Source organism: Gymnoscopelus microlampas (assembly GCF_963454915.1).
Source record: "Gymnoscopelus microlampas genome assembly, chromosome: 14".
Lineage (NCBI taxonomy): Eukaryota > Metazoa > Chordata > Actinopteri > Myctophiformes > Myctophidae > Gymnoscopelus > Gymnoscopelus microlampas.
In genome coordinates this window covers 29,782,431-29,797,754 of record NC_139951.1, presented here as the reverse complement: position 1 = coordinate 29,797,754, position 15,324 = coordinate 29,782,431, and the positions used below count along the sequence as shown (strand labels likewise).

The 15,324-nt window shown below is 40.6% G+C and overlaps 2 protein-coding genes across 2 annotated transcripts; one reads left to right on the top strand and one right to left on the bottom strand.

The window, feature by feature from the left end:
• The first annotated feature begins 1,531 nt into the window (after positions 1-1,531).
• Positions 1,532-8,129, top strand: psme3 (proteasome activator subunit 3). Its single transcript, XM_084078871.1, has 10 exons — positions 1,532-1,673; positions 2,719-2,751; positions 2,868-2,930; positions 3,471-3,575; positions 3,696-3,744; positions 5,309-5,427; positions 5,867-6,003; positions 6,230-6,284; positions 6,431-6,517; positions 6,609-8,129. Exons 1-10 carry the CDS (start codon positions 1,632-1,634, stop codon positions 6,687-6,689), a joined length of 771 nt encoding a protein of 256 aa, XP_083934997.1. The 5' UTR covers positions 1,532-1,631; the 3' UTR covers positions 6,690-8,129.
• Positions 8,130-10,670: 2,541 nt separating this feature from the next.
• Positions 10,671-14,552, bottom strand: g6pc1a.1 (glucose-6-phosphatase catalytic subunit 1a, tandem duplicate 1; the record flags this gene model as incomplete). Its single annotated transcript, XM_084078288.1, has 5 exons — positions 10,671-11,179; positions 11,546-11,661; positions 12,547-12,652; positions 13,421-13,530; positions 14,335-14,552. The coding sequence occupies 5 exons, from the start codon at positions 14,550-14,552 to the stop codon at positions 10,671-10,673; spliced, it is 1,059 nt and encodes a 352-aa protein (XP_083934414.1).
• Between the last annotated feature and the right edge of the window lie 772 nt (positions 14,553-15,324).

Below are 15,324 nucleotides of genomic sequence, written 5' to 3'. Positions count from 1 at the left end.
ATATCGGGTTTAAGGACTACTTCACATAATGAACCACTTTCAGCATGTAATTTTGGGCAAGAATCTTCACAAACTTTCAAATTGTTTTCACAAATTGCGAAAAATAGCTCAAAGCTCAGAGTTATATCGGGTATTAATAGGACTAGGCTACTTCACATTAGCTGCAAGCAACTCTTATCCTATTTTTAATATCTATGCTCTACATGTAAAGTGTCTTGTTGTGATTTGACACTTTAATAAAATGTAATTGAATTGAAATTACATATGTACATATTTCTTATTTTTCATACCAGTAACCTGTCTGTAAGCTGATTGTATGACGTTCTGTTCTGTGTGTGTGTGTGTGTGTGTGTGTGTGTGTGTGTGTGTGTGTGTGTGTGTGTGTGTGTGTGTGTGTGTGTGTGTGTGTGTGTGTGTGTGTCTGTCTCTTATAAATATGTCATCATGATTTGTGTGCGCGGGGATCTCATTTTAAACAAGCTTAGTGCTGTATGAGCCTTCCAGTTAAGTAGACCTTGTATTGTGAATCTGTACTTCCATGTACTGTTTTTCTCATGTCTTACTAAATAAAGTACATCAATCAATCAATCAATCTGGATTCTAGAGTTGCAATACCAACCCTTGACACTGACAGCCCAATGAGCCCATACATCCAACAGAACAGAACAGTCCTGATTGTATTTAAACTAACCAACATTGTAGCAGCTGCTCTTTCTATCTGCAAGTTTTTGTTTCATAAAAAACAACCGTAGACATGTTATGAGCTACTTTCTGTCACTAATTTCCGTGCAGGTGATAATTTTTCTAAGTGTTGGAGCAGTGGCGTGCACAGACATTTTGAGGGGCAGGTGCTCAAGTAAATTATACTTTTTTTGTGTTTACTTGGTCTGCTCTTTTTCCCCTCTACACCTATACCTCTTTGCCAAAAATAGCCGATCTACAAGCCCTCAACGCCTCGCAGCGCGAGGCGCTGAGGGCTTGTAGATCTGCTATTTTTGGCTAAAGTTCTCCTCAGAAAAGGGATGCTAGGTTTCGAGTGGTTATGGTAAAAAGAAAAATCATATCACATAAAGATTTGGCGGACAGAGACCCCCTGTTGAAGACCCCTGCTGTAAACTGGAAAAAAAAAACTTTTTCCCCCTTTTTTTCAAAAGGGCACTTCTGGTCAAGAGGGCAAAGGGCAGGTGCTCTAGCACGACCTAGAGTCTATCTGTGCACGTCCCTGGAGTTTGGAAGCGCTCGTTGGAAATCACTCAACGGTCCTAAGTAGCACCTGTTTTGAATAAAAGAAAATATTAAAAAACGTTCAAAAATGTTCACAAATTGCAAAAATAGCTCAAAGCTCACATCTGAGCTTGTAGATTGTATATTATGTAAAAACAGAAATAATGCTGCTTCATAATAATAATGTAATTATGAGGAACACTTTCAAGAACAATTTCTTCGCTCTCCCCGCGCATGCTCAACTGTCATTCTGTCGCGCGCGGTGATGACGCCATCTCTAAGCTCACACACACAGTGTGGCTGCTAGGCTGACAGAACAGAAGTAGAAAAGCCACACGTCTGTTCACACAGTGGAATTTAATGCTGTTGTTGTTAGGACAATCTTTCTGTCTTTGATCAAGTATAAGATGTCTTCACTCCTTAAAGTGGACAATGAAATCAAAACCAAGGTAAAAAGTTTACCGCTGGGCTCGTCATGTAAACGTTACAGTAGTAGTGCAGCATGTTGTTGCTATCCAGGCTAATGCTACTATAGTGTGGTGAATGGAAGCTCACATGAGGCCTGGGACCAGCCTACCCACCTGGCGGGGATAAAACAGGAGATATGTGGATTTGTTCTGCACTCCTCAAAACAAACCTATCGATCACCATTATTCACAGTGATGGTTGAATGAGTGACAGCGTGCCACTTGCATAAATACACGCAGCTTTCTAAGCCAACCGTTTGCCGGCTAAATACAAGGCCTCGTCCTGTAAGCTAACCTATAACCGTTCTGTGTACAACCGGCCTTAGCTATCATGTTTTAAACATGTTGCATTAGGGTATAATGACCTATATGACATCATTGATACAGCTTGCCATCGTCTTCACTGTAAAATCCTCAGTGCAAAGTTAGCTCAGTGTACAAATGGAACCAACTGCACACCCAGTTGCAAATTGATAAATTAACAACAGCATTTTACTGTGGTTAAAATGAGTGTTGCATAACTATATTCCCATAGCAATCTCTGCTATAGAGCTTTGTTCATTAACATGGATATCCATGGACTCTCCAGTAAACAGAAAATACATTTTCAGGTCAGAATATCAATTTCATCCAATCAATCAGGAAAGAGAACTCATACAGGATAACCAAGTGAAATTGTAAGTGATGAAACAAATAAATGAACAAAACTGGAACACAAACTGATGAATGATCTTTATGGGGTTCTCTCTCCTGATTGGAGGAAATTGATAACCCACCTGTAAATATATTTTTTGTTTACTAATGTGTTAGAGAGAACAAACATAGCAATGATTACTATTAGGAAAATTGAGATTTAACCTGTCAACAAACTTATAGTTTTAACCAAAAATATCAGTTACATCACCCTTGAAACTGAATAGGCTTTCTGCATGGGTGGCTTTTTATGTTTACCTACCATGTAAGTGCACACAGTCACTTGCTCTGTCGAAAGCTTTCAGACGTTTTGTCCTCATTTTTGTCTTAACAGGTGGATGCTTTCAGGGAACGGATCACAGGAGAAGTGAGTGTCAATCAATTCCAATTAAAAGTGGATTATGAACGTAGTTACAAAGTTGGCTTTAATAAACTGTCATGTTTTGCAAGCAAGACCTGACCAAAAGCTTCCCTCTCTTCCAGGCGGAGGACCTTGTTGCAAATTTTTTCCCAAAGAAGTTATTGGAACTGGATCACTTCCTTAAAGTATGTGACACAAAAGCCGTGTTTCATAATGGCAAAATGCGGAATGTTTTTCTTTTTTCTTTTAGAATTTTGCGTAAAAATGTGTTTATGTGAGCTGGAAACACTTGCCGAATAAGTTCTCTCTTTGATTAATCGTTCTTAATAACAGTAGAATATTTGAAAATGATTTTGGTCAGTCATGTGCTCAAGTGGGCAAAAGTCAGCAGAACTTGTAAAATAAGCATCAATATTGTTGAGTGAAATAATATATATCTCAACTGACTCGAGAGTTAGCCCCACCTACTGCTTAGCTCGATGACCCTACTCCTAATATTCGAATAACAGTATAGGATGGAAATTTGCCTAATTCACATCTTTTTCGTTTTGTGACATTTCAAAAGGTTACTTAAAATGTGCTTGACAATATAGGGAAACGGCTATAGACAACTCATGCAATAAATGAAGTATACCAACCTACCTCTATTTGAAGGTCAACAATGTGTTCGACCAAGATAAAATAGAACCAGATCTAGAAGCCTATGTTTCCTTTTTGTCTTTCAGGATCCCTGTATAAACATCTCTGAACTGAAAGAAATCCACTCAGAGATAAACCTAACAGTGCCCGACCCCATTTTGCTCTCAAACCTGCACGATGGATTGGAAGCGGTGAGGCTCGGTTGAAAAACTGAAACTTAATTTTTACTAGATGGTGCTTTGCACCATGAATAGATTTAGAGTTGTCATGTCACTTGTAGCCTAATTAAGTTTGGTTTAATGTGTTCACAGCAAAATGCCAAAAAGAGGAAGCTTGAGGATGGAACTGGGGAGGATAAGGGTGAGTATAAGACTTGTATAGTGAAATCAACAAATCCTTAGGATCCATCATAGGTCATCTAGCTAGTGCAGTTAGGCTGAACAGAACAGGCATTCAACTCTGGACACCAAAGACGGAATGAATGTGTGGATTTCGCATGAGACTCAGAATGGAGGATTAATGACTACTGCCACTGACATCTACACCCAAAGGAAGACATTGGCCCTCATTTATCAACGCGGTGCAGCCCAAATAATGGGCGTACGGCGTTTTCACCGCACTTTTTGGCATTTATCAATATATCCTGACGTGGGCTTTATCCTACGGTACGCTGAGATCTCACGTCTGGTCGAGACCAGTTGTTGACGTTGGCTGCACCCGTTTATTCCATTCTAGACCTGCGGAGCACCATTGTCTGACTGTCTGACAAGCATCTGGACACATAATCCACTCCTAAATGTGTATATCTACACTAATATTTTCGCTGTGAAAATATATCATTTTATAAAGTAATTTAAACAAACTGCTTTAACAGTCATTCAGATAAGATTGTAGATCTGTCTGTATTGAAAATAGCAGATCTACAAGCTCACAAGCCAGCGTTGCATTGCGACGCGTTGTGAGCTTGTAGATCTGCTATTTTCAAAAATATACGAGCGCTTTTGCGCCGGGAGTCCCGCGGTCGGGACTCCCGGCCACCTTTTCATGGACAGTGAGGTCTACAAACTTACAGTAGCTTGTCCTATGTTATGGAGTTATGTCATAGAGAGTTATGTAGGCTACACAACCTGGCTGGGTTAAGGATATAAACCCGACGCTCCAATATTAACGTGGTGGCACGGAATCACTGCATTCCGCCCGAGTCTCATGTACCGCTACGCTACGGAAAGACGAAGTTGGGCGGGCGCATGTGTGTGTGTGTGTGTGTGTGAGTGAGAGAGAGAGTGAGAGAGAGAGAGCGAGAGAGAGCGAGCGAGAGAGAGGCGTGTGCGTGTGTGCGAGGCGAGGCGAGCAGGGCAAACCGTTTCTTATTGGCTTTTCATGTCTTTGGTCGTATTCTGGTTCGTCTTCATGTCGTAAAATCGGGGCGGTTTTGAGAATATTTAAGGGCGTGTTATTTAAATGACGCTCGGTTTCAGCCGTCACATTTATCAACGCTGGGACCAAGTGTACGCTCGGATCAGCTGTGTAGGATGCGTTGATAAATGTGACTTCGACGTTGGTGTACGGCCGAATATATGGAAAAATATAAGGCGGTTTATACGCTGCGTTGATAAATGAGGGCCATTGTGTTTTTCAATATGAGTTCCATTCGCCATCTGCATGGGACTCCTCAACATTAGCAAACACTTTGTGGCTGCCACTTTCAAGTCCATCCAAAGTTTTAACTACTGATTTAAAATGGCATGTCCAATGTTTTAAATCAAATTGAAGGTTCAATGTCATACAAATGAATATTAAAGTCCAGGTCCACATCATTTCTTATTCACATATTCTTTTTAATCTCGTAAAACACCTTTAAAGTACAACAATTGTCCCTTGTGTTTGAAACTCAATCCTTTCTACTCCACTTTGTTCCACCCAGTGACTGGCACCAAGGTCTTCGTCATGCCCGGTGGGATGATGAAGAGCAACGCTAAGCTTGTCGACCTGATCGAAAAGGTCAAACCAGAGATCAGAACACTCATAGAGAAATGCAACACAGTACGTTCTGTTTCTCTCTACCTGTTCATTGCTCTCACATTTACCTGCATAAAATCTAAAATCTCAAAAGTGTTGATAAGTTGGCACTGTTAAAAAGGTTTGTATGTACAGTAGCCTATAACCCATTTTTTTTTAAACATAGAGTCAGTGAAATCAATTAACAAATAATGGTGTAAAATCATACTTTGACAACAAAAATCAAATGAAATATAGGCCTTATTTCCTGAGGAGACACAATTTTATAAGTCTTACCCACTTATTAAGACTGATGTGATGTGTAAGAAACTATCCAGGAAGGGTTGGGAACCACTGACTTAGATTCTTCACTGCCCTGTTGGTTTTAATACCTTACTATTGCTGCTGTGATTGTATTATATCTTACCTGGCATCGGACGAGGTACAGTATGGTGTTACCGTCAGCATCTGCTTTATTCTGCAGGTTAAAATGTGGGTCCAGCTGTTAATCCCCAGGATAGAGGACGGGAATAACTTTGGCGTGTCAATCCAAGAGGAGACGGTAGCTGAACTCAGAACAGTGGAGGGGGAGGCTGCATCTTACCTGGACCAGATATCAAGGTATATAGTTGTCTAAGCAAGCATATCTGTATCTAGATATGAATACAGATCTTGTATAAATGTTCTGGTTATTGGCTTTCTGTTGAAGCTGCAGCTTGTACTGATTAAACACTAGCAGATGAACAGTTGTGAGTGCTACAGTCAAGATGCGAGTGCCAAATGTATGTACTTTTAATTGGCATCATCTGGTGATTTTGATTATTACTCTTCTCTTCTTTAATTCCAGATACTACATCACACGGGCAAAACTGGTGTCTAAAATTGCAAAGTACCCACATGTGGTGAGTGAATGCAATTTTACAAATCTTGTGTGCTTAAAACAGAATTTATGTGTCGTCCGGTGTATAGCATAGCATGATAAGTAATGTCTTCAGTGGAAATATAGAAAGCACGATGGAATGATACACTGACGTTTTCTTTTCCTCAGGAGGACTACAGGCGTACAGTAACAGAGATCGATGAGAAGGAATACATCAGTCTGAAGATCATAGTTTCTGAGCTCAGAAACCAATATGTACGTCTATCTATAATATGTTTACTGTACATTGTCTTCATAATGTTGTCTTGGAAAAACCCTTTCTAACCCAATATCTGATCCAACACAGGTAACGTTACACGACATGATCCTGAAGAACATTGAGAAGATCAAAAGGCCCAGAAGCAGCAATACGGACGCACTATACTGATGTATGTCCAACCGCTGTCCATCTTGCATCACTTTCAAACACCTGCCTCTGTTCCCTACCATGCTAGTCGAACTAGCCCAACCCCTGGTATGAAGGCATAGCACCAGACGCCATTTCACCCACTCATACACAATCAGTCCAGCCCCGTACTAAACCATTAGCCTCCTTTGAAGGCTTACGCATACTTTTTGTTCGTTCGTTTTAATTGTAAAATATTGTATGGTAATGTTGTAGCAAAACTCCCGAGACCACTGAAAATTGTGTTCACAGAAAATAATCACACTTTTATCAACTTATTTGAACTCACAGAAAAGGTTAGCAAATTTGCAAATTAATGCCAAAGGAGCTGATATTTTATCACATATTTTACTTGAATACATTTTTCCAGAGCAAAGACAACTCTGTAATTACAAGGCAAGTTGATTTGTAAAGCACATTTCATGCACAAAGGTAATTCAATATGCTTTTCGTATTCTCACACTATAAGCAATAAACTCCTATCAGGAGTGTGCTAGTGTGTAGAGCATTTATCCTTTTGTACCTTTGTCCAGCTTCGACAGGCACACACCTCTGTCATTCAGTATAGGAATCCACCTGACAAGTACTTGCACATCAACAAGACTGAACAATGCCGAGACAGGTAAGCAGGGATTGCCATAGCAAGCATTCAAGTCTGTGGAACAGCGAGCTGTACACACTGTCTAGGTAGGGTTGCTCTAGAATTTTATGTCACATCAACCAGAATAAGCCACTTAACTTATCCACTGTATTTAAAATCCTGGCAAATATTCACAGTGCAAATTGCATCTGTTTCTTCTTCAAATTAGTGATATAGGTGCCTGTTTTCTGTGAATGCAAGTTTAATCACACAAACTCAAGAGTTTTGTCACAGTATTACTTTAAATAATATTGTCCTTATTTTAAACCCTTTTGAAACCTGTCGGTGAACAGAGACCTCGTGAGGTCTTCGAGAAGGAGGGGAAAAACACGCTATGTATTTTTTAAAGTCTAATTAAAAACATCTTCTCCATCCATGGCTCTTCTGTGAAACTGTTTCATTAATGTTTACGTTTTTGACAAAGTTCAAGACTATGTCAAGTGTGGTTTTTACACCCACTGCTTCAGTGAATGTGCTGTTACTTTTGGCCTTGAGAGACGTAGTGTCATTCATAGGCCAAGTAACAAGAAAGCTCTTTTTAGTAATGTAATTGCAGTTTTATAGTCATAATAAATAAGTAGCTCTTAATTTTTATGCTGGATGTAGATCAGGCAGAATAGTTATTTATTTTAGAAAGTCAATGTAATGTTTTTAGAAGTACGAAGTGATGGTTTTAGCTTCACTGGCTTCTTAGTTCTCAAAGAAAACTTGTCATTATTCACCAAAGCATCTCTTATGTTTTAAGTGATTGAATTTATTGAATAAACACTTTTTGATAAGAGTTTGAATGGTTCTGCATGTTAATGTGTTTGTTAATTTTCTCGTAGGGCTATCATTAGTCCTGTATGTTTGTTTTATTTTTATATTCAAGGTGTATGACTGACATAGGAGTAGTAGGTCGGAGAGGCTTATTGTCTGTATCAGCCAGAGCGCGGGAGTCTATCCCTGTTAAACGATGCGCTAGACCCCTGGGATTGCTGAGGTGGAGCACAACACCTATATGACATATGGCCAATTTGCCTCTTTCTAAGATGCCAGTATAGCAATATAAGGTTATATGTAACTCACAAACCATAGCTATAGTATATTTGTATAGACCAACCTACTTTGTTGATCTCTAGGTATCAGCTATACTCTTCCACATTGATAGAATTTACATGTTTGAGCCTGCAGATCAGATTTTTTGATAAAAGACATGATTTGAGCCTGTGCCTGTCAGGGGACATGCCTTTCGTGATAGGCTGATTTAAATTAAATTAAAATAAAATCCCCAGACCCCAGTTTGAGAACCAGTGACCACTGATCTAGCTAACACAGAGTGACAAAAGAGTCTCAGTATACAGTTGATGTCGGTCTCCAAGACTAGTCTGACATCATAAACAGGACAAGAGCGGTGCAGCAGGTTGAACATTTTGACCTACTGTATAGATGGCAGCACTGGCAATGTGATATGTTAGTTTTATGAATACTATAGGCCTACTGTATAAGGCATACAGTAACATGTAATATGAAGTGTTTAATTATTCTTTAACTTCAGCTATGGCTCAGTTATAATTGTCTCTCTATATTTAATTTGTGGAGTTGATTTACTAAGTACACTTAGTACACTAGTGATGTTTCCAATTTTATCTAACAGGATGTTTTGGTTAAAAATCTTATACGTCAGTATGTAAAGAACAGGCTTGAGTTCACAGTGTTGTAATTTGCCGACTGGAATGTAGACATTGTAATGTTGCTCAACCTTCCTGACGTAGTCAGCAGCCATCTGATGTGAGAGGCAGCTTCTGGATTGGGCCAGTGAAGATCGATGGCACACCCCTTCGTCACTCTGTTCACGCAGTGACAGAATGCTGCTCAGGTGTCTATAGAATGGAATCCCTCCCTAGAGTGATTCAGCACTCGCGCATACAGTATGCACTCATGCTTAGTGGAACCTACCCTCGTACAGCAGCACTGTACTGGGACACCATATAGCTCTTGTGACATAAGCACTGGAAAACAAGTTATGAGGGCATTTGAAGATAAGACAGTCAAAAAGGAGACTTGGGATTTGCTGGTTGGAAATATCACAAGGCCATGGCTATTATGTCACCAGGAGGATTTTGAATACCTCATATGTCCAAAACTGTTACTTTTCAGAATTCAAATTCAAAAATTGCGCAAATCGCAGATCTACAAGATCAAAAAACGTTGCAATGTGAAGCGTTGTTTTGTGTGACAAATGTATGACGAACTATAGGGTATTAATTTATGTTAAATGGAGATGAGAGGTTTCTGCCTGACAGCAACGATATCTGACTAGGGCCAGATTTTCAAGTGAACGCGCAAACTGACTGTCTACCTGTCTATCTTTCAGCTTATTTGTTCTAACTTTACAAAGAAGTGGAATTATATATTTGGTTATTAAATTGAGTTCAGTTGCATTGCCCTACAGCTTGCCCTACTGCCCGTTCAAGCTCAGAGGCTGTGTTGAAAGAGAGAGTGTCGCTATGTGAAGCCATGGAGTGGATGGAGCGTGCTCTGGTTAATATTTAATTGGTGTTCCTACCAGATAATTAATCAGTATCATTTTGAGACATTCTGAGAAAACCACATTTGCTGGAACCAGAGACAGCATTCAATACCAAAAACCAATGTCAATACAAGGTTTTATTAAAATGTTCTTTTTTTTTATATAAAAAAAGTGCTTCATCTATCAATACAATGGCATCCAATAGAAAATGTGTTATGCTATTAGGTTCATTTAAACTACACTGGCAGCACTGGCCCAGGAGATAGAGAGGCCATCTTGGTTCCCTGTTCAATCCTCGGCTCCTTCAGGCTTTGTGTCAAAGTGTACTTGAGCAAGGCACTTGACCCCTAACTGCTCCCGATGAGCAGGCTGGTCCCTTGCATGGTTGTCTCCACCATCGGTGTGCATGGGTAAATGGAATGCACATTACAAAGCGCCTTGGATGAAGGCACTATATAAATACACCATTTACATAGGCCTAGACATTTTCACAAAAATATATACTGTAGCAAAAATTGAACAGTAAATACAGCATCACATTACAAGTGTCCATTTGCCAAGTTTGCAGTCACACTACAATAAATGACTATTTTCGTTTCTACCCATACAATGTTTGGGTCTAACAGAAAAACACATCCAAAGATTCAGCTCATCCCGTTGATCATAGTCACAGTGCCATTTTGTTCTTACTTCATAAATGGCAGAGCTAGCACCAATTTACTCATATTCAGGAGAAACTGATTCATCTACACTCTAGTAGAATACATTGAATTGTATCATCCCATAAATGCATTTTCAATACAGACCTGACTCACAAGTTCTTGTTGCTTTTCTTTCCTGGGAAGATCCAGCACAGAGCCCCAGGCACCAAAGCAGTCGGGATAAAAAGCGCAACAGCGCTCTTAATGAAGGACAGTCCATGGAACAGCACCTTGTCTTTGGAGGAAAATGTCATCCCATCCAGCAGCTGCAGCAGCAGTAGTGAGACAACTATACAGCCCACCCTGAAAGCTCTGCTGCTGCTGCTGCTCTTAGACTCTGTGTAGAGTGTAGAGTGCAAACCCAAGCCCAGACCAATCAGGGTCCCCATGTTGCGCAGCAGGCTGGCAAAGGGGGTGCTGTCCATGTGGACCCACTCTGCCCTTACGCACCACTTCTGGGCTTTCTCCATCGTCCACAGCAGGTCCACACCCAGAGCCTTGAGCAGCAGGTAGAAGCCAACAGCGAAGGAGGTCAGGAAGAGGGTGACATAGGAGTAATTCTTCATGCTGGCACTGTAGATCCACTCCACCCTGGATATAACCTCTGCCACTATTATACCTGTCATAGAAGTGATGACGGACCGTTAAGCAGTGGCCATAACCACACAACTTACCTGGCAGAAATCAAACAAAGCTGAAGAGAAGTTTTGGCAGGTTGAAAGTGCTTAATTGGCCTGGACTTAAGTATTGTTTTCTTCATGACGTCACCTTAAAATTGCAGTTGCCAGCCTGTCTAAAAATTAGGAGCTACTTTATATGCTATTTGGTGCATAATGTTGTAGTACTGTACATCACAGCAGGAGATTACAACATATCCCTCTTTTAAGTCCCTTAACTCAGTATGGGGACTAGCAGATATAGCCAAGAAATTGCAGCCAAATAAACACAGGTTCAGTTGTCAGTCAATCTCTCCAGGTGGGCTGACCTGTGATGACTCCAGCAATGACTTGGTGGGGGAAGTGGGCAGCCATGTAGACCCTGGACATGCAGACTAGGATCTCTATCAGGCCCATCAGCATCCACAGGCCTGCCTGCAAGAACCTGAGAGAGAGAGAGAGAGAGAGGTAACCAGGAATAATAGATAACCCAACCCCACCACAGAAGCAGCAATGGTCCCAGACCCACCTGTCAGAGCCCCAGAATTAAACAAGTTCAGTATTCAGTATTTTCATATTGGATCAGAATCCTCTGTTGGACTGTATGGAAATTAGAATGGGTACCAAAATAATTACTTGAAAAAGAGATTACGTAATGCACTCCCTCTCTGACCAACTCACTGGCCTTGTGGTTAGAGTGTCCGCACTCAGATTAGGAGGTCAGGGTTCAATCCCCGGCCGGGTCATAACGACGACTATACAACTTGTACCCAATGCGTCCCTGCTTGGCACTCAGCATCAAGGGTTGTATTGGGAGGAATGTCCCTGCAACATAGTAGCATAATATCCAGGAGGTGTACTTGTGCTCATGCTACAGTAACAGGAGATAGGCTCCTGCCCTTTGGGCCACATTGCTCCTACTTACTTACAACCCCTCTCAACTTGCTCTAATGTAGGTGAGACCATGTCAGATGCCAGTTAGCAGTAAACTAAAAACAAATGGAACTTTGTCAATGAACCATGCTAATAGCCTACAAAAGTAGTGAGGAGTTCTTTTAACAGTACGCCACAAAATTGACACCCTGTCCAGAGAATGCTTTTCATGGTTTATTGACATGTAAAGAACACCATACATAAACTTTAATGCATGGTGTTCTTTACATTTCAAGAGTATCAACACTGCCATCCTGCCACAATTGAGATCTTTAAATTGAGATGTGTGAGGGTCAAACATTAGAATCCTACCACAAAACTTCAATAAGAAAGTATGAAACATGAAACAGTTGGAGTCACTTTTCAAACAAATATTATTGCTGCAGTGTAGACCAACCTGTAGAGGAGAGGTGGGCACCGTTTCTCTGCTGCCAGGAGGAGGAGAGCTGTCACCATTACATACCACACCCCAGCAGCACCCATGGCATGGCCCGAAGGGCTTCCTGCAATGATCATCTCTCAATTAAGCACTTAACCTCTTAAAGCCCTATTTCATACTTTGTTATACGGTAGTGTTGCGCAAACATAGTGAAAATAGCTGATCCACAAGCTCACAACACGTTGTGATTTGATGTAATATATTGCCTATACAGGTAGATTCACAAAATAAGATTCACAATTTGATGAGAAATTAAAAAATAACAGAAATGGATTCTACAGTAGAAAGCCTTGATAAAAGTGCCATTATACGTCATTCTAGGACAAGATCCAAAGTTTTGGGCAAGCAAACAAAACATTATCCAGGTCCCCCTATGAAAAAGAAAATGAAAAAGAAAAAAACTTCATAGGATAGAACATTTCTAGGTTCAGTACTGAACAGATAGAAACGTCAGTAACACTCAAAACAAGCATGCATACGCAATCACCAACGCAAATACAAACACACACAGACCAGAGTAGGTGCAATCATCACCATATCGACATACAAAAGCAAACATGAGATACTGTGCTGTCCAAACCGAATTCTTCCTCAAAGATATCTGTAGGACTGTACATGTGTTTAGTTTACCCACTTCATGAAATCAATACAATGCTCAAAGGGTACAAGCCTTTATGACCTGCATGGTATTTATCATATTTCAGTTTATTCACTAAAAGAATGCTGATCGTACTTGCGATTCTTCATACTTTTTTAGGTAACCTCATTGTGAATTATTTCATTTTGACACTGTTAAAAAAGTAATTCACCACAGATCTACACAGAGCTATACCTGGTCCAGTTTCACATGTGATGGGAAACTGCTGCAGTGCAGGGGCTTGTGCTGGTTTGTAGAACTGGGTCTCTTGAACCCACCAATACGGCCTCTCCCCAAAAAGAACCCTACCATGGAAAGAAGGAACTTCAGGGGACATTTTAAAAACAACAAAAAGATTCTCACTTTTTTAATGCAGGGGTCTCAAACGCTTTTATCTTTTTAGTATTCCAACAATTCCCACATGAAAATAATAATAATAATTTAAAAAATCACTTTAGTGTGCAAATGATTCAGCACCCAATGATATGCTGTTTTCCACTGTGTACGTTCTACTTGTCTAGCAGCTAACCACCTTTGGAAGTCGAAAGAAAGACTGCTATTTATGACCTTTATCTGCTTGACCCAGTACATACATGTTGAATCACCCTCGTCATCTGCATAAGCCTAATTGATACCCTTGACCATCAACTACTTTATCAGATAGACTGACGTCTGTACACAATGATACGAGATGCATGTTTTGTTCTTACTCGTTCTGTTCTTTTCCTTGTCTCATATCTTCTGGTCACGTCATGTGTCCAATACTGTATATATTCTCTATGTGTGTAATAAACTTCAGAACTTGCGCGACTCAACTGAAACGTCACTCACCACCCTTAGTAAGAGGGAGACTCTTAAGGGACCACATGGTTGGTCAACCAAAATAACAACAAGGACTAGAATATATATTTTTTTAAATACTTCTCACACTTGTGAGAAGACAAGATTATCAGCGACCCCCAGGTAAGTGGCGTTGGAGACGCCTGTTTTAATGTGTTTCAGATATCATAGAATTGCCATGACAATGAAAAAGAAATTGTCCATAAAGTTCATTTAGCATCCGTCAAATCGCAAAATGCACACAGCAAGAAGAAAAGACAAACGTTTACCATTTCAGAACCAAGTTGAGCCAGTCTCCAATGACAGCCACCCAGATAAGCCTCAGCGCTACAGCTCTATGCAAGTGGAACCAGATGGGAAAGAAGCAGAAGAACGTAGTGTGCAGATCAGCCACTGTGGACGCCAGGCTAAACAAGCTCTCATACTGGCCATACTTAGTCTGCAGGTGGACTGCCAGTTCAATCCCCCAACTGTGGAGAAGATCCATGATATTGGTCTCCCTGAGAACACTGCACTGTGCCTGGAGGACGAGAATCAGCCAAGTGAGTGTTTAGCTGGTATTTTCTGCAGTGAACGGCTGTCAAACCAACATGCTTTTTAGAAAGTGTTTGGCAGGCCCCGCTTTGGTGTGTACAGTATTGTGTGTGTGTGTGTGTGTGTGTGTGTGTGATCCCCACTGGACTTTACTCAAGGCTGGTGAATTTGTTTGCCTTCATTACAGTGTAGACTGGTTCCCTAACCTTTACACCCCTGGGGCCCCTTCTGCTGATCAAGCAATTGCCCCTCATAGAATGTAAAATTTTAGAAATCGTTCATTTGTCAACGAAAACCAAGTGAACATCACTTTGGGTCCAAAGTGGATGAAATGCATCATTCCAGTTAGGGGCCTCTATCTGACCAGTTTACTACACTGAGAGCGACTGTTTCCGTTTTCTCACCTGGCCTTTTGACCTGCTATGAGATAACACTTTACATACTATTAAAGAGGCCAGTCTCCTCAAGACAACAAAAAACATGAGGTCATGTAGGTCTAACCTTTACGTCCATTTTTCCTTTATGACCAGCTAGCATATCTTGTTCTCAAACCCTAGCCAATCATTTAATCATTGACCCTTTTACATAATCCAGAAAATAGATTACTGCAGGACATTCACTGGCAAGAGATGTCTTTTTTTTGTTCTTCCCCCAAATCATCAACAATAAATTATGTAACTGATCTGTTCAGTATACCAGTTGACTGTGATTGGTTTCACTATTTC